The 20620-nt window shown below is 43.3% G+C and overlaps 1 protein-coding gene across 2 annotated transcripts in view; it reads left to right on the forward strand.

Annotated features, from left to right (window-relative positions):
- The first annotated feature begins 2058 nt into the window (after positions 1 to 2058).
- LOC143322690 (A-type voltage-gated potassium channel KCND2-like) overlaps positions 2059 to 20620 on the forward strand; it is a 37910-nt gene continuing 19348 nt past the window's right edge. Inside the window, exons 1-2 of one of the 2 annotated variants that reach the window (XM_076734043.1) lie at positions 2059 to 3048; positions 3341 to 4522. In XM_076734043.1, the coding sequence (XP_076590158.1) occupies positions 3411 to 4522 (1112 nt within the window). In that variant the 5' untranslated portion in view covers positions 2059 to 3048; positions 3341 to 3410. The remainder of the gene's footprint in view (positions 3049 to 3340; positions 4523 to 20620) is intronic. The other variant, XM_076734041.1, reaches the window with a different exon arrangement.

Below are 20620 nucleotides of genomic sequence, written 5' to 3' on the forward strand. Positions count from 1 at the left end.
TCAAATATTTTGAGTTTCTCTAATTGATGACCCGAATCAAATGGCGGCTACTCCTTCACGTCTTCCTTAACAAGCCCTGGCACGTCTCCAGTGAAGGGGACTCATCTGTTTAATCATCTCAATCACTGAGCTGGACCCGACTAAATATAGAATACAGAAAACAGGCTGCAGTGTGGGCTGCACTAGTGTACTACAGTGGACAGACTGTTGCTGTCAGTGGATAAAATGCAAAAAAGATGGCTTTGAGTGGCCGAGCCCATGTGAGAATCTACAGGACAGTCAGTGCGTGTGTTTGTTTTGGGTGCATGCCTTTGCGTTACAACACTGACCACACTTAAGGACCTGTTTACAAAATGTATCCTGTTACACAACCTAATCCCAGAGGCTTCAGCGTCACTTCAGTGGTACAAGTTGAAAACGCCAGCAGGCTCTATCTGGCTCCACAGGACATGAGCCTGATTATGTATTACTATTACTGGAAGCCACGGCTAACCGTAATGTCTGCATGTTTTGGAGGTTTACACATTTATTTTACAACCAGATCAGCGGCTTCCATCGCTGAACTCAGGTCCACGGAATAATATCGCAAGAATGCCGGATGAGTTGTTCAACCTTGTTGAGGACACATGCTAATTACATGATCCAAAGAGTAAATCCATAAACACACAGACGATGTAATTAAATCATCTGCTCCGCTCTGTGTCAACACCAATCGTCTGAAATGACCTTGGAACTTCTTGGAATGTGTTCATAAAGTATGTCAGCACTCTGACACTGACCGGCCCACCGCACCACAGACCACCACCATACAAAAAGACTCGTCCTGTAAAGTGCGCCTGTCACTATACTGTGAAGGCTGTTTGAAAAGAACACAGGACAGAACTGCGGTTTCACTTGTTGAAAGACCTTGTGATGATTTAGAGAATTAAACCAAAGGCAAAGGGATCTGTGAGGCATAAAAGATAAAAACCATCATCTACTTCACTTTGTCACACACTCATTTTACTCAGCAAATATTTCAGTGTCCTGTTAGAAATATGAGAAATTCAGAACATATTTGACAAATTGCTTTGCTTAAATTACAGGATATGTTAAATGCTAATAACTACTATAACCGCCCTGACTACCCTTTAAATTAAAACACAGTGGCTATCTGTGCTCTGACAAGCTTGCAGCTAGTCTGGCATCCAGCTCAGCTGGGACGCCTGTGTTTGGTGCCATTTGGCAACCGCTGGAATATTTAAATGCCCTGATGAATACATAGCCCCTGGGCCTGACTGCTCAAACTGAACACTGACTGTGCTCTGACATGCTCAGCATACACTAATGGCACTTCTGACAGTCCTGTGCATTCATCCTACAAAAACTCAGCATTGTGCCAGAGGGGACGAGAGGCTGAGTGTGAATTTAGTGCACCGGCTGCAAAATCTGGAAAACAAAAGCCACAGGTCTGACTGGTGCAACATCAAATGTGCCCATCAGCTGCCTGTCAAACTGTCCTTGAGCAACACACCGGGCCGCTTCTTTCTCACTTGTTGCAAACTACAGTACAGTTTGTATGAGAGCAGCTGCAGTAGATTTCCTAAAGCAAATGAATCCACATCCCATTCAGCTTAGGGCTGGGACTCTGGGTTAATGGTCAAAGAGACCGTCCATTTTCTAGAAGCTCAGCAGCTGTGTGTGCTAACGCATGACTCTGAACCCCTGTGCTCTTCGCTGAAGCTGGAGAAGATCTACAGCCAACTGACTACGGCAAAACAAGCCAGGACACGCACACACAGTCACGTCTGCAGAGACGCTGAAAGCTCAGGTGCTGTCCATGGTGCTGAAAAAAAAAAACCCCGAAAAAAAAGAAACCAAAACGGTCACAATACGGGACCGAAATCCGTTCAAGGCTGAGAGGGAGCGTGCTCTTCACGTCCTAATATGTGGATCTGAAGCCAAATACGGTCCACGCTGCGAACACAGTGGACGCAGCTGCCTCGAATCCCCGCGGAGATGCCAGTGTTGTGTTTTGGAACACAAGAGACATTTCATTGATTATGCTTATTTTGGAAAATGTCAGTAGAGCAGTGCAGCCCGATGATGTTGACCTTTTAAAGCTCTGTAACTCCGTCGGACAGCATCACAGAACGATGCAATCCAAGAAACATTATTGATCACGATTTGTTGCTGATCTGAAATCCGTACATGTATTATTATTATAAAAAAAATGCACGATACACCGCAAGAGTTTTAATAGCCTACGTAAAACAAGGATATCGCTCTAAACTCTCCAAACTGAGTGGTATCAAATTCTTATTTTTATTATGTGTATTCGGAATTTTTCCAAAGAAAAAAGGACGAAAACTTCACAGGACTTTGCGTATTAATGTGGCTACAGAAAGCCTGAATCAATTACGACCTACACAGAAAACAAGCCACCTTACTCAAGATATTTCATGATACGGTATCACATACGATACACTTGGGGTAAGTTGAATGGAGAGGGCTGATGGTGTGCAGCGGGAGGAAACACACCAACATGAGCGTTAACTTGAGATTTGGGAGATGCCGCCTACTTAGACCACCATTACGCATTGATTAGTCCCCCCCCCCCCGAGTGAAGCAGCAGAGGAATCTCTGGGTGCAGATAGGACCACTCCTCTCTCTGCATATGATTCTCTCTCCTCTCTCCACAGTCGGGGCTCGGTGGTGAGGAGGGGGGGAGGGTGGTCTTGCAGTCGACGAGAGGAACAGGAGTTTATTGAGGAGTAGCTGCAACGAGAGGAAAAACGCATGCAACTGAGCGCCGCTGCCTCACGGATGGTGAGAAGAGAGGAGAGAAAGGAGGAGAAGACCGCGCTCGGACGAATGACCGCTGGCTGCTGAGAAAACTGCCGCTTGAATTGTTTAACTTGTTGATGCGACGTTATTCTACTGTTTTTCCTCTATCGTCTGGCCGCAGTGAAAGATAGATGGGTGGCGGAATCGCAAGTATTCTCTTCCGAGGATAGGTATTTTATTAAAGTCACCGTGGATGCAGTTTAAAGAGCAGCCTTACCTAAGGTGGGTGGTTTTCTGTTACTTGGATTTTCATTGAAAAAAAAAAAAAAAAAAAATCTATTCCTGCTTATTGATGGGTGACGTTTCGAAATCCAATTCATATTCTGCCGCAAAGTAGGCTTCCATAACTGAACAATTACAACGAGGAAAAGGCTTGAGAGTGATACTCAACAGTGCTATGCGCAGTATCAGTGCAAGTAAATAGGTTTGTGTGTGTTCTTATCACATTCTGTTAAGCCTTGGCGCTTCAGAAGCCTAACCATCAGTGTCTCTCTATCTGCTGTTCCTCCTGCAGATGCAATTCATCTCTGAGCCATAGCACTGTGATAACCGGAGCAGGGTTGTATTAAACACTATAGGTCAGCATGGCAGCAGGTGTAGCGGCATGGCTCCCATTCGCCCGAGCGGCGGCCATAGGATGGATGCCCGTGGCGAGCACCCCGATGCCCATCCCTCCCCAAGACAAGAAGAAGGGCCAGGACGGACTCATTATCCTCAACGTGAGCGGGACCAAGTTTCAGACGTGGCGAACCACTTTGGAGAGGTACCCGGACACTTTGCTGGGGAGCACGGAGAGGGACTTCTTTTTCCACGAGGAGACGAATGAGTACTTTTTCGACCGTGACCCTGACATCTTTAGACATATCCTCAATTTTTACCGCACGGGGAAACTGCACTATCCGCGCCAAGAATGCATATCCGCGTACGACGAGGAGCTCGCTTTCTTTGGTATAATCCCCGAGATCATCGGGGACTGCTGTTATGAGGAGTACAAGGACCGGAGGCGCGAAAATGCGGAGAGGCTTCAAGACGACGAGGAAATGGACATGAACAATGACGTCACGCCGGTGAACCTGACTTACCGGGAGTTCCTGTGGCGGGCTTTTGAAAACCCTCACACCAGCACCTTAGCCCTGGTCTTCTACTATGTCACAGGCTTCTTCATTGCCATATCAGTGATGGCCAACGTGGTGGAGACGGTTCCGTGCGGGACTCTGCCCAACAGGTCGAAGGAGATGTCTTGTGGAGACCGTTACGCGCTGGCTTTCTTTTGTTTAGACACTGCGTGCGTCATGATATTCACTGTTGAGTATCTCCTCCGTTTGATCGCAGCTCCCAGCCGCTACAAGTTCATGAAAAGTGTGATGAGCGTCATTGACGTGGTCGCCATCATGCCTTACTACATCGGCCTGGTCATGACCGACAACGACCAGGTGAGCGGCGCTTTCGTCACGCTGAGAGTCTTCCGGGTTTTTCGGATTTTCAAGTTCTCCCGACACTCCGCGGGTCTGCGCATCCTGGGCTACACCTTGAAGAGCTGCGCCTCTGAACTGGGCTTCCTACTATTCTCCCTCACCATGGCCATCATTATCTTTGCAACGGTCATGTTTTATGCAGAAAAAGGCTCCACAGCCAGCAAGTTCACCAGTATCCCCGCAGCGTTTTGGTACACCATTGTCACCATGACAACACTCGGGTAGGTGGCTGCATAAGTCCATAAAAGCCATAAAGACTTCCTGCTCACCATAAATCACATCCTCAGCTGAGTTATTACCTTCATGAAACGGCCGTATTTTGTGACCAAGCACTACACAAAACAAATGCGCAACAGCTTAGTTTGAATAATATCATTCATTTATCAGCTGTTTTTTTTATATTTCTAATTCTTGAACGGTAGTTTGAATGAGCTTTGGCAGTGTAATTGGCACAAATGTTCGGCCACTCTTTCAGCTAATTGTGGAACGGCCACAGGTGTGCGTTTATTGGCCATATTAACGACCTCGAGCGCCGCTCAGCCAATATGAGGGCAGGAGCGATCTGTTTTATAGAGGGGGTCTGTGCGCCATTCACTGCCTATCAACGAGCTTGAACCCCACAAGCAGCTCTTGTCTGAAGGTTAGGCCTCGTTCCTTCGCGTTTTTAAGAGTCTTTGATGGAGGCGCTCCTTTGGAAAGGTTACCGCAATGGACATAAACACTGTGGCCAATCAACAGACGGCGGAGGGTTTTTTTTTCTCTCTCTCTCTTTCACCTTAAAGAGAAGCTGATAGGACAAAAAAAAGGAGAGAGAGAGAAAAAAAAAAGCACCCAACTGGCCAAGATCCTGCATACTGCATTTATAGGCAGAACTGAGGCGCAAGTGATTCATTTAAAGGCAAAGTAGTTTACAAAACGGATAGACTACACACACACACACACACACACACACACACACACACACACACACACACACACACACACACTCTACACCACCACCCCTCTGTCTCATTCATTCTCCCTCAGCTTTAACGAGGTACAGTAAATATTCGAATGCTAATTTCATGCTCATGAACAACGTCAGCTGTGCTATGTGCTGATGTGGCATAAAACAATTAAACGCGCTTAAGACGATTACATCAAATTAATTTGTATTGATGAGCGCACTCAAGCGCTCAGCTGCTCGGCGTGGGTTAATATTATTATTGTTATTATTACCACGATTCGCTCCAGCTCATCATTCTGGTACGGTGCGCTTTCCAAGGTGCTGAAAAGTTGTGTCAATTAGCTGATTGGCTTCCATTTGGTTTTTATCTGATCAAAACGAGTATTACCAATGCGGCGTTTTGGCTGCCTGAAGCGCGATTGCGAGTTATACAGTAGGAAGTAATAATTAGACCGTTTCTAATTTGTGTGTAAAAATATCCTGGTTGCTTTCTTTACTCTGCACGTCTGAGGTTGAGCAGCCACTCTGGCGGAGTTAGTCCGCACGCCCTCCTCTTCACTGCTGACACAGAAATGAGGTCCTGTTGAAATAATGTTGTCTTTTAATTTCAAAGTCATAACACCACAGATCAAACATTGCAGAACAAATTGCCACCGGCTGTGTGTGCTTGTGTGTGTCCGTGCCCGCCCGTGTGTCTGCAGGTATGTGTGTCTGTTTGGGATGTGGCATAATTCTGTGAATATAAAGTTTGGATGCGCACTTACCTGCATTAGTTTTTGGTGTAACTGATGCAGGAACGTTCACCTGTCGTACACACCAACTGAATTGTGTGCTTGGCTTTTCATGTGTTTGATATCGATCCTCCTTGTTTTTGTCTGCTCTCATATCTGCATTGATGCAGCCACTCTGCACCTGTTATTCTTCAGCTCTGCAGGCATCATATGTTATTGTTAGTATTGTTATTATTCTTATGTACTGTAATGCCAACAATGCCAGCCTCTTTCTGTCTGCTGACACTGAGTTAGTGGATTTCCTGTCTTCTTAATGGCATACAGAGCATTCCCCCTGCACTCACTCAATACCAGTCGAACTACCACTCACCCTCGAAACGACCAATGAGTGCATAATTAGTGATATGCATGATCCGGTGATTGAAGCTGCCACCTCAAACGTAATGCTGCATTGGCCACGCTCACCATTCAGATTCAAAGCGCAGATGAGAGATGAGTTGTGTAAGAGGGGACATTATTTATCTTTGGGGAGTAACAAAGATATTGCTGCATTCAGCGCGGGATCCCCTTTGTGTTGCTTAAGATGGATTTGAAAAAGATGTTCTGCCGTGCGAGAACAAAACCGGAATGTCCTTGATAATGGGGACGTTTCTGTCACTCCATTGTGAACTATGACAGGCTGGCTGACAGATTTGCAACCTGAACTGAAGTCTTGCAGTGGTGCAGAATGCTGCATAGTGGACCACCGGTGGAGAGGCTGAATACCCATCACTGAAAGACAAAGTCGCCTCCTTCTCATGATCCATCATTGTCTTGAGGTGTGCTTTTAAAAAGACATATCTCATGCGACCCTACAGTAGAGCTGAAATGTGGTTGTCATTGTCTACCGAACACACTGAAGTGAGGAAAATATCTGTTGTTGCACTCTCCTCCAGTAACCTTCAAATGCTTATCTGATCTGGGGAAATGAAGTATTTTGATGGTTTGTTTCAGACCTCAGCATGCACAAAAATCAATCCACTCCTAACAAATAGTTATTTAAGTCAGATATGAATGGGCTAGTCTTTTCATTCGGTTGCAAATAAGCTCTTTAAAGACTAGCGGGGGCGCTACTGGCTGGAACCTCCATTTGAAGCATTTGATTTCATTCTGATAGTCAATGATGCTTTATGCCTGCATGATATCATGATGCCTTTCCACTACATATATTTTCAATTTCCCTGACTCACACCCTGTGGAAGTAAAGACAGTGGCATGCGTTCTCTCCCCTGCTGATGGCCCATTGATTGTGCTTAAGCAGACGTGCAGACATTGGTAGAGCAGGGGCTCCTGTTCAGAGGCACTTGGCAGGCAGCCTGAATGAAAGGGAAGGGTGCCTGGAGACCAGTGGAGAATCAATAGCGCTGTGCAGCTGCGTGTCACACCTCTGTGTGTCTAGTGCTCTGTGCCACCAAACACAGGACAAGACCCACTTATCCCTCCTTATTTATTGAGCTTAATCTCTGTGGCTGCTTTCGGAAACCCGACAAGGAGGAATGTGCCTCTGTCAGAATGCTCCTGCAGAGATCTTCAAGAATTGGGTGACTGGGTGTAAAATCCGTGATTTTTATCTGTGGCATTGTACTTTGCAGTATCTCTGCAAAGCGCACCACAGTCTGAGAGTATAATTTCGCGACTTGATTTAATGTTGTCCGTTTAAGGCAGCGATAGACTCCAATATAAAGATAGCGTTGCACTTTATTAGTCTGGAATCAGATGTTGCAGTGTTTTTCCGCTCTTGTTTTCTCTAGATGATCCACACGGTCAGGGTGAATTAGCTGCAGAGGGAGTTTTTGGTGCTTCAGATCTTTTAAGTGATTTAAGGTGTAATGGAGTGCACTGCTGAGAGCAGCTGTGAAAACGGTGGAAGTCAAGCGCAACCCACAAGGGAAGAGGATTGGTGAGGACAGGGTTTAGTCTGACATAGAGGCACACAGGTTCCTCAGGACACAAACAGACATTACCTTTGATAGACGTTGCAGGCCTTAGCTTCCAACACAAACACACACTTTAATCTGCAAATCCTCGCATCAATATCCTTTTCTCAGCCACTGCCTCTGCATAATGCTGAGAGGAATAATCATTCTAATTACTGATTTCTTGCAACGTGTACTATGTGCATTGTCCTACGGTGCAGCAAAGGCGGCTGTATATTGTAGTTACTCAACAAATGCAGAATTTATCATCATGTCGTTTGTCTGTGCTACAGCTCCACCCACCAAATACGACTGGAAAGGCTTGACAAGTGAGCCCTATAAACCTCTCAGGATAGGATTTATAAGACAGAGGAGGCAAGGTTAACAGACACGAGGGTCACTGTAGGGCCCATAAACCACAAGACGTATAACCATTATCATGCTTGCCAGTTTTGACACCTCAACCCCACGGCAATCAAAGCCTACAATGCAAAGCATTAACTTCATGGTTCGACGTGGTGCAGAGCAAAGCTTTTTGAAGTCCAAACCCTTCACTGCATGTCAAATGTAATTGAAATGTTCAGGGACAATCTGGAGGGCCTTCTACTGTATCTGTACCCAAGAGATAACAAATGTATTCTTGATGATATAGTACTCATGTGGTTGGATAAGTTACCATGCCCCTGGCAGGCAATGCAGAGGATTTTCACTCTCTCTTTTTTTTTTCAGAGCACGACAGTCAGCGAGAACATTTGGTGTGTTTGATTATGTACTGCAATGGGTGTAATTTTTGTGTTCAGTTGAATACATTACACCACTTGGCATTGTGTATGTTATGCACATTAGGAAAATCAGCAATCCATTATGAGCGATGTGATGTATTACTGTGTAAGGCATAAGTGGCTGATGTGAGATGTGTAGGCTGCCATTAGCCAGTAGGCTCACAGTGCCCCTCCAGGTGCTTTATTGGGGAGGAGAGGTGATGCTAATATGAGGCTGGCATAATAGTCCTGAAGTGACAGGTGACTTAATGAGGGGAACCTGGCACTGAGATGTGTTCTGTGCGAGCTCCTTTCTGCCCATGTAAATGACTGCGAAATGGAGGAGGGAGAGCGAGGGATGGGAAACAGGCAGCCTTCTTCATTGGAGATTAAGATCATTGTGAAAGACAGAATCTGTAAAAAAAAAAAAAAAAAAAAAGATGCTTTTTTTTCCCCTGCTAAATTGAAAATACGCAAGCCCCTGCATTTTTTTTTATTTTCTTTGTTTTCATCACATTGAAACAGTTTCACACTGGCAGCTAGAGATTTAAAAGGGTGTTGTGGAGGTGTGAGATGAATGACTGATTAGCATTTTATAGATATTCCTATATTACAGATTTATTACATCATATTTATGTACTTTAATCGGCAGAAACTTCAAAGACTTTCATTTGCACCTTAAATTACATTTTAATGATAGTTTATGTATTTTTATGGAATAATACAATGTCAGAAAGAAAATGTATTTGTGGTCAGTCAACCCTGAACTGAAAAACAGATTGTGGCCAGCTGGTAGGTTGATGTGAGGATACTGTGTGTGTGAACTGACTCTAAAAGCAGGCATGCGTCACTGCGGATGGTCAGATTGATAAATAATCTATATGGCAAGGACAAAATGGCTGTCCCTCCATTTGATTCGATTTCTTTGACAACCCGTCTTCGAGGCAGCGCCAATAACACTCATTCCATGCGGGAGGTTTTCATTAATTCACTTTGAATGCGCTGCATTAAGCAGGGAAATAGACTAGCATGTTCTGCACTTGGGCCTGGGTAACGTAGTGTGAGCACATAAAATATGGCATCAGTGTTTTTTACACCGCTCAGCATTTTCATCTTCTTTGTATTGCAAGCAACGCCAAAGATTAATGGAATTTTCCAGAACAAGATTAAAGTTACTCCGAATGAATGCAGCATCACTGCATTAGGAAATAAGGAGATATGTGAGAAAACACATCACCTCAATTTCATTGTTGTTAGAAAGCATTTGCTTTGCCTTGCTCCACTTCCATCCAATCTAACCGTCCAGAAACCCTGACCCAGCCTGAGTGAATGAATGAAACGGGGAAATATTTCCTATTATGTGGCTATGTCCTGTCTTGAAAGTTGGCATGTTGTAAAAAAAAAAAAAATATATCGGATGTGGTAAACGCCATGAGATCAGTGGATCAAATCATGTGCAAATGATAAACCCAAGCCCAACAGCTATTCCCTCCTCTGGTGCTGCATGGATTATGTACATACTCAAAATTTACATACAGATGAAAATGCCCTGTCTGATCATGGAGATTGCAGACACACATAATGCTTCCTCATCACTTTGTTGAAATGTGCAACAGTATTCAAAGTGGAATCTCTTAGTCTTAGATCCATGCAGCTATCATGCAGGATCACAATAAACAAGATTTTAGGATTGGATTAGAGGTCCTTATTCTAAACACTAAAGCCTGTTATTGCTATGACTATTAGGACTGTTGACAAAGGTGCATTTCATTTTAGATGTTTGCATGAGGGATGAGCAACGCCACAAAATTTGGTTTTGATCCAAGAACAAGTAATACCATGACCAGAATTACCAGTATCGATCTGAGAGCTTTCCTTATTAAAGGTGGCAACGTACAGTAATGTCATGCAGACATGATTTATGAGGTGAATATCAATTATGTTAATCACTCATCAATAAGCATTTTTTTTTTGCCATTCTTTGTTTATAATGTTAATGTTAATATGCAGAAAAGCAGGGAAGCGAAGAGTCCAGTACATTCCATTTCCTTTTTTGTATTGATCCTATTGGTGTGAGTATCGATACCCAAAATGAGACTTAGCGTTGGTGGTATCAATCCTTCAGGTATTGATCCACCGGTGACTGCCCATTGTTCCAATGGCCCATTTTTCCAAAACCCCAACTGTCCAAAAAATGTCCCATTGGACCAAAAGCCCATTTGTCCAACAGCCCATTATCCCGAAAATAAATGGCCATTGCTCTGAAGGCCCAGAGCCTCTCCACTGATTTTATTTCCCACCCCCTAATCTGCATCTGATTGGCTCCTGTTGGCTGTTTCGTGAGGGTTAGGGTTAGATGGTTGGTTTGATGGTGAGGGTTAGAAAAAAATAAGAGGGTCAGAGCCAATCAGAGGAGGGGCGGGTCTTTGCGGACTACAGGTGAGAAAAAAAAAAATAATAATGCAGTGAGAGATGAGAGTGTGTATTTTCAGCCTTCAGGGCAACAGGCGTTTGTTTGTGGAATAATGGGCAGTGACACAGATCCACCCACCTCTACAACACAATGCAACAACACAGATGTTTCCAGGAATAAATAAAAACCAACAAACACACAAGAATGTGCGACTTGCTGAATAGGACTGCTCATCGGTGATGCTGGAAAACGAGCAAACACTGTTTATTTTAAACACTGTGATGTCATGATTCAGGTATTGAATCAGAAACTGCTGAAGCCCAGTGTTCACCTCTCATTCACAGCCGTTTGGTTCATCAGTTTTCAGTGCCTCCTGCTGACGTCCGTTGTTCTGCGCACGACTTGCAGCATTTCTGTGCTTTTGTTTTCACATTTCGAGGCGTGCTTCTTTGGTGAACATATTACTTGATTTGGCTGCTCTATTTCTTTGTTTGTTTTTCACTTATTGCCGCCTACGTGTTGTCAGTATGTTGTCTTTTTTTTTTTTTCATTTGCTTGTGTTTTCCCCCCTGGAGTCCTGTTGTTACGGCGTCCAGTCAAGAAACCCCATAAAAGCACAATGGATTATTTTTGCACTGCAGTTTTTGTACGGATTAACAAAGATATAAGGTGTTAATTCGTGAGATTTAGAGGTTCTGGTAGCCAGATTTTGTTAATTCTAGACAGAACCAGGCTAGCCGTTTCCCCCTGTTTCCAGCCCTTATGCTAAACTAATCTAACTGGCTGTAGCTTTTGTAACATTTTTGTAACCATTTGTAACAAATAATTTAATCCTGCCATCTGAAAAGCTAGACGTTATAGAGGGCAAGCAACATAACAACATTTTGGTGTTTAAGTCAGCAGACATGTCTCTAACTCTTGGCAAGACAGCGAAGAAACGTATTTTCCAAACTGTTCCTTTAAGCTGCAGTGCATTGAGTTCTCGAAGGCGCTGTGCTGCTCTCTCATTCTGAAGGATTACTCTGAATGTTTTTCTGTGTTTAATTGTGTAAATTCATATCCTTTCATTCCAGTCAGGTGTACTTTCAATACATTTTCACGTAGTGCAGGAAGTTCAAGAACAGCCACTAAAGGTTTCACGGGAGAAGCATAGTCACCACCACCATGTGTTTAAACTTTCATGTTCAGGGTTTCACTGTAAGGCCAGAAAAATAATTATCAACTCAACACAGCGTTGAAACAACAGAGGAATGAATTGATGCGAGTAATTCCCCCACAGCCACATTAGCATTATGAAAAAAGTCCCTGTGATAAATTTTAGAGTGAAACACATGCAAGTCGCTGGCCTTGCACTTGTTACTTGTAACGACTGAGCGGATCTGCATACAAAAAAACTTGCTTTTCATGGGGAGCTGTACCGTTTTCAATGTCCGCTATGCCTGTCTGAACATCACACCACTCCCTGCATTGGCATGTAATGAGTGCTGGCTGAGGGGGACACAGTTGTTCTTTTATTTTTAGATGCCACTGTCACTATGCTAAACACTGAGCTAGCCTTCATTATGCTGCATTTCCCACACCCAAACCAGCCTTTGCCCCCTTCCTGACCTCCAAGCTCAGCTTTGCAGCACAGATGTAGGACCAAAAAGTTGCAAAGAAGGTGATGATACTCCCACGTGTCTCTGAGAGAAGTTTGGGAGGGGCGCAATGCTCTTTGCACCCGTTTTGTTCTCCCGAGCGCATGGGACAGCACAGCAAACACAATATCTTGAAACGGTGCCAGCTTTTATAATGCCAGAGTGTGAGTATCCCTCCCCCTGACATTTGTCTCTTTATCAAAATGCCCCTCAGCCAACAAGCCAACATCTGTGATCAGTAGAAATCCAGAGATTATAGCTAACAGCACTCATCAGTCTGCTGTGTGAACGAAGCAGAAAAGAATTCAAAGAGTGATGTAACTTCTGCTCGTCTGATACCTAATCCGAAGAGTGATGGGATATCACTGTAGATACGGATTTAAAAAGAAAGTTGTGCTGTTTTTACAGCCTCTCAGCAAAACACGGACTGTCGTGAAATGAGACACATCCATTACTTTGACAGTACTCAAATGCTGCGTAGCATACATTTGTTTCATGGTGAATGGCTTTCATTGTATAATAGTTTGTAATGTTAACATCAGTTCCTCTCTTGTATCCTGTGAGAGTGTTGAAATCAATATACTTTCAGGTAGCAGAGACAAACAGAAGGCATAGCCTGTCATCAGTTTCAGAGAGAGCAATGAAACTTTGATGCTCGCACATTAATTGAAACTTCCTTTACGGCCCATTCATAACACCTGAACGTGAGCGGCTTCATGGCAAAGTCATGAATATTGATTCAGTCGGTTTGTCGGCTTAAAGCTCTACTTCACTGTTCATGAACCGTCTCGTTTTTGTCAGAGCTGAGGAAACTTGTGCCAGTTCACAGTGCCAGGACACCACAGTAAAAGCTCTTCATGATCAATACTGATCCCACTTGAATGAAATCCACAGGGTTCGCTGTAAAGGCAGAATACAGATCCCTGTAAAGCACACAAGTGCCGCTTCGAATGGAGCTGCCCATACTAGCCACTGTTAACCCAGTTTCATTGTTGAGTCTTTGCCACAGGCGCCATAGATTATTAGTTTCTGTATGCAGTATGAATGATAAGAGGCTATGTCCCATTTCAGTTTAGGTATAAAGAGCTTCCTCCTGTCTGCCTGGCAGGGAGGTCCTGCTGAGATGAGGGATGTCAGCCTGTCACCCTGACGCATGGCAGCTGTTTCCTGCCTGCCCCAGCTTCTATAAATAGCTAAATATATCACCTAATGTAGGCCATTTGGTCAAACAGAAACTAAACAGGGCATGTGCTCTGGGGCTATATATTTCTCTCTCACCTCAAACAAATTTCTCATGCACAGGTGTATCAGAGTCACCACCACTGGCTTAATATTTTCCTCTTCTTCAACATGTGGTCTCAGATGGATTGATGGCATATTAAGTAGCAGTCATTTTATATCAAGTTCAGACCTTCAGACGCCTTCAACTGATCGTTTCTGCTGATCTAATGCAATAGATCTGTTAGAGATAAATATTATAAATATATTATTATTCTGCTCTCTATCAACAGTGTAATGATAACTGCCAGTTGCTGTTATTGCAGCTACTATTAGGCTGTAGGTTTCTGGCTGTATTGGTGGAGTACACAATAAAGCCTCTACAATAAAAAAAGCATACAAATACAATAACTCTGCAGTAACTACCAGCTTGTGAAAACTGCATTGTTTTTCAGTTATTGTGTAATTTTTTTTTGTGTGCGTCGGAAAGATGTCGGTTCTTTTATGAGGGTAGTCTAAAATTCAATCACACATAACAACATGATGCAACTGAATTACCCCAAACTATGGTCTTAAAGAATTACCACAGTGTTAAATCAACACTTCGCTGCCACAGTCACAACAGGGATTGAGCATTAAATCTTCACAAAGGGAAATGGTGATGATGCTTTCATTGTGCCAACCCACTGTAAATCCAGAGCTGTCACGTGACAGGTTGAAGGCAGCACATATCAGTGTCTGTCTTTTGTCTGTATTGCAGCGTGATTTACCGTCTCACAATCACTCATAGTGTTTTTCCAGGTTTCTGCTTCAACGCATTATTTATTTGTTTATTTTTAGCCGTACTAGTGGCGTGGCTCTGTGGATGCCTGTGTGTCAGCTGGTGGGCCCGTCACTTTGGCCCAGACTGAAATGTGCCAAGAACAATTTGACAGATTTCCATTAAATTTTATGCAGGTATTCATGGTCCCCAGTGGATGAAGCGTATTGACTTTGGGGATCTCCTGACTTTTCTTCTACCGCCACCATGAGGTTGACATTGACATTTTAAGTGATGTCACGGCAACTGTTCATTTAGCGTCACCTTCACGTCAAAATTTCAATCAATACAGTTCTTCGGTGTATGACCTGTAATGACACTCCCATTAAACTCACCTGTACTCTGAGTTTAGCGCTAATTAACAAAAAGTAACGCACTAAAATAAGATGGTGAATATGGTAAACATAATTCTCAAATCAGTATGTTAGCATAGTCATTGTGAGTATGTTAGCATGCTGATGTTAGCATTTAGCTCAAAGCACCGTGGTGCTTTAATCTACAGTCTAACAGAGCAGCAAGTTTTAACTACAGTCTGTTAAGGTTAATGTACGACTAGTCTTTAAATGTTAAGACCTACTAATTCTTCCTCTAACGCCACATTAGATTAGACTTTCACAGTGGAGGTCAGGACAGTTTGCTGTAATTGCGCTGTAGCAAGCGTCACATTTGGAGCAGGATGTTCTTATGGAAAGTAACTATCATATTAAAATATGATGTACTTGACTACATTAAACACCGCCTCCAATGAAATTCAAGTTTCTGACCTTGTTAACAGTCTTTTTTTATATGCTACAAGATATGTCGTGTAGGAAATAGGCAGTCATGCCATACCTGAACATTTCCACCTTGGTGCTGCAGCGGACCAGTGACAGTCTCTCAAATACGGATTCAGCCAGTGTTTCAAATGTAACATACAGAAGGAAGCAATCCTGTCAACTTGCAGGGTGGGGATACAGTGAGACAAGGGCTATCAGAGGAGAAGCCAGGTGTAGCCACGTATCAGTATTCTGCAAGCAAAGTTTCACTATTTTCCAAACGATTGCAGCCAACGTTAGCCTGCCAAGTTACATGATGATTCATGTCAAATGCTGACAGGACGTTTTATATGGCTTTGGGGTGTTGACGAAGAAAGTTACAGCAAACGTTTCTCAATACAGGTTGTCAGATAGCCAAGCTGCTGATGAGGTTTGTGTGTTTGATGGGTAAAGCTGCAGGCGAGTGGCAGAGGGGTGGGTGGAGATACAGGTGGACACTATGCAGATCAGAGCATGCGACATGAAGGCAAAGGTGCAGAGTTACATCTAAGACAATGTAGAGCATGAAGGGATGTTTTCATGGGAAAAAATCTAAACATGTAATTGTGCTGAACAGGGAGGAGTTTTCAGGGGTTTAATCAATGCCAGGAGAGGCACTTTAAACTACTTAGCAGTACATAAAGCAGTTCAAATTAGCTTCACATTGACCAGCAATGTTAAACTGCTGCCTACACTTGAATGCATCAGTAATAATAATAATAATGATAATAATCTGAAAGTGCCATTCTGAATTAAAAAATACTTACCTTGATACTTTAAAGAGCAATTTGCTGATAATACTTCTTTACTTTTCCTTTAAGCCCCCATCCACACATGTATTAAGGCATATAGAAATTGTCTAATGTCTGTCTAACATGATTTTGGCAGGAAAAATTACCACATTACAATCCTTGAAAGGGCACCTACTCCATCTCACTCACATTAAAGATTCCAAATTATATGAATATGCAAATAGTTTAACTGTTGGACACAAGATGTCTCCTACTTCACTGCAAAGCCCATTTCTCAGTGTTCGAGCACTGGAGGCTTCAGGTTGCCACATCACACTTGTGCATGCTGGAGAGTGGACCAGGATTGGCTTCCCAACCATTTGTAATGTCACAAATCATGCTCGTTGGCCCGCCATCTCAGTTAGCATGCAGAAAATTTGCACCTTCCGCAATGAATGTGAAAACAGCCTTTGTGAAACTCATACATGCACGTACATCATTCTGCACAGTGAAGCTCAAACATGCAACTGGAGGAGAGGAAAAATGCATTTTTGACTGGAAGAGCAATATATATTGTATTGTATTTGTGTGTTGACGCGTTCCCCAGTGAAACAAACCGAGCGTGACAGTCAGAGATTACACAAGTGCTGATATATATATATATATATACATATATATATTCCTCTTCCAGTCAAAATTTTTTCCTCTTCTCCTATAGTTGCATGTTTGAGCTTCACTGTGCATACACACACACACACACACACACACACACATATTATGTGTGTGTATATCTATATCTACATATATATCTATCTATATCTCTATATATAGAGAGAGATATAGATATATATGTACACAGTTAAGCTCAGACATTCAACTGTAGGAGAAGAGATTTTCTGTGTACATATATATATATATACTGTATGTATATTACTTTCAATCTGAGTACTACCACCACTGGCCAGCTCTTCCCAAGCTTGTACAGTAAAAATGTAAAAATTCCCAAACACTTCCTTTGTGTATTCACTTTAGGTAATTTTTTAAAGCCTACATGCAGGATGTGCACACACACACTGCAGCGGGTAAGTCAGGCTAACGACTAACAAGGTCACACCAGGTAAGCATATTAAAGTTGAAAGTAAAAAAACCAAATGACAAATTCTAATCCTGTTCTGTCAATGGCTTCTGGTTGGATTTCGTTGACTTAAAAAAGGCAACAATTTAAAAGCTTTATTTAGAATGGGATATTTGATAGCTACTGTAGATTGATATGTTTGTCTAGGTGCTATTAAAGTGCGGGTTCATCTCTCTCTCAGAGGATTTCCAGCTTGCGTGTCTCTCTGCAGGCGTCCCACACGGGAGTATCTCAACTGCTTAAGGATTGCATTTCCATGTGGGGATTTTCGCTTCTTTTTCAAGGTATTAGTGGAAAACCGTAAACAGTTGATTATTATTTGTATTTTTCCCCTTAGCCAATTGTCCGTAATCCCTGTGGAGGAGCTTAAGAGTTAGATTTCTGGCATGCATGGCCTTATCTTTACATAATGGCCACAGACAAATGGAGTGTGTCTCTTTTTGACTAAGCCACACTTTTGGGCCAAAAGGCAAAGACATGCAAGCGAGTTAGCTGAGAAGAAAGCCGGCGAGACGGTTTGCACTAATAAAGCCGGACAATGCAATCTATTTCACGTCCAGCTTAGGCTCATTTGCTTTCACATTCAGATGCGCTCTCACATGCATGGAACACACATGGCACACACACACACACATGCAAACACCACTCATTTACATTCCTGATGTACAGTGTCTGTTGGGGCGATGCTGGATCCTCTGGTCCTTGCTGTCCTCTGGAGGTCACAGGGGAATCATGCCTGAGCATCCTGGGAGACAGATCCAGCATCAGCCGCTCTAATGTGACATTCAATTACCTCCAAAGGTGAAGCGGTCTCATACGGATCCAAAAATCAATTTTGCATGGGCATTGCTGCAGTTTACTCCTCCGGACTCTCCTCCACATATTTTGTGTACACATGTTGGTGACGGAAAACAAGCTTCGTCGCCGTTGTTCCAACTCCCATCGTCTTTTCTATGAAATGGCATCCATCAAAGTTAATGGGCTGTAATCATCACCACAAATACACTGTCACACGTCCCACTGCTCACTCCTGAGTATTCAACTCCCAGTCAATGGGATGTAAAGGGTGACAAGCGTGAGGAACACAATTTCCCATATCATTAACGGCTCTAAGTGAGAATTGGAAGAGAATCCAGAAAACTTTGCCATTTTTCAGAATTTAAAAATCGCATCCGTTCGCTCATCATCTTTGGGGACTGCAGAGGAGGAACATTTATCAGAAGTGCAGGAGACATACAGTCAATACTACTGACACTGTGTTTCAGCCACCCATCAACATTGTCATCTCGTGAAATAATTCTTATTAAAGTATGTCACTTGCTACTGACAGATCTGCTGTGTTGTAGATAGATTAATTTTCCAAGTAGACCATAATGCCTGCCTCAAACCAGAGTTCAGCACATGCTGGATATCTAGTTATCTCCAGGCAGTATGCTTCCGGACTTCTGATTATACATCACACAGGCGCACACATATACACAGACTACTCTTTCAGTGCCTGCCATGGCAGCGCTCCAAGAAGACTGTCCCTGGTGTATTTGCGTGTTTGATAGGATGTTTTAGCTGTAGCATCCCCAGAAGACAATTTGTAGACCTCAACAGATGGAGAAGTCCAATTAGAAAGTGGGCAAATGAATGGGAGAAATGGGAGACGCATGTTCAAACTCTTTCTCTCTCCCCCAGGACAGACAGCTAATCTTAGAGTACAGGTACAAAACCAACATCGCGTCTGTTTTGGAGGTGAAACAGAAAAAAAAAAAAAAAACAGAAAAAAAACGAGGAATTAAATCTGGAAAGCAGGCGAAGAAAAAGCACCTGTGATTTGATTTCTTAACACACAGTCAGAGAGGAAAGCGTTGAATTTGATACAGCTTGCTCTCACTCCACATCTACAGTATGTATAAATATCTCCTTCTGTTGTCTGATTCTTCAAGGGCAGACGTCCCACAAAGCAATTGCCTTGCCATCAGCCAAGACCAAAAAAAGGAGAAGAAATGAAAAAGTGCTTAAATATAGCAACCCCCTGGGATAGTGGGAGGGAGGGCGTGCTGTAGTGTGATTAAAATGAATAACCTTCATTCAGTCACGATTGCTAACGGTACGTTCGAATGTGCTGTGTGTGGTGGAGCCAAAGCCGCGCCTTTACTCCGCCTGTCCTCAGAGTGTTAACATCATTATTCATCAGGAGGCCTGTCCTCTGCAGTGACAAAGATGTTGAAGCTCTAAATAATGGGAGTTGTGTCTTTAAGTACACATGCTTTCTCCCACTGGCCCAGGGTCAGTTTAATTCGGGCTGCAGCCACCCCTGCTGTGAAAGCAGACATAGCAATAAACCTGTTGATGACTGATAGATTGTGCGGATGCAAGACCAATTTTCATCGGCAAAATGACCTTTCGGTCGTGTTGTTGTTGTTCCGCCCATGGCCCTGAGTTATTATTTTTCGTGTCATTTTTTTGGTTTGACAGGAGAAGTCTCGTGGAGTGAAATGGAAAAAGTAATGACGTCCCCAATGCGCATGAAGTAGCATGGTGCAGGTGGGGAGAGGGTGGATATGACTGCAGCTAGCAGCTCTGCTCTGCCCCAGGGGCCAGTCAGCAGCTGTTAGAAGAGATGCAGCTCTTCCCAATACTTCCCCACAGGTTGTCGCTGGTTCCTGGTACTCGCTGTTATCTGGGCTCACTGCTGTCGCCAGTCTGGCTGCTGTCCACACTCGCTGAGAGAGTGCTCAGTACATTTTTACGCTTCACCACTCTTTCTGTCTCATCCCAACCTCCGCTATTCCCCTCAGTTTCACTGTGAGATTTTCAAGTGTTCCTCTGAACTTGCAGCTGTTTTTTTTAAACGGCTGGAATTTGTACCTTGATGTTTGTTTCAAAGGCGTCCTCCGAGGAATTTAAAAATTCTTCTTTCACTGCTGTCGCAAATAATCTGAGGCCATTTCTGCATTGAGCTCTGTATCTGCTTACAGTAGCCCATATGAGGCATTAACTATCCTGCATGCGAGTGTTTTGTTTGAACAGGAAGCGAACTGGAAGATGAGGGGCTGCAGCTGTTTGGTGTAAAAAGCTGATGTAGACAATTTAAAGTTGCAACTCAAACAGAATCTAGAAGTTTTGTGGTGTTGAGCATGAAGAAAATCGATCTTTTCCCAACAACATATATTATCATGAGACTTCT

The sequence above is a fragment of the Chaetodon auriga genome, chromosome 6 (genome assembly GCF_051107435.1).
Source record: "Chaetodon auriga isolate fChaAug3 chromosome 6, fChaAug3.hap1, whole genome shotgun sequence".
Classification (NCBI taxonomy): Eukaryota; Metazoa; Chordata; class Actinopteri; order Chaetodontiformes; family Chaetodontidae; genus Chaetodon; species Chaetodon auriga.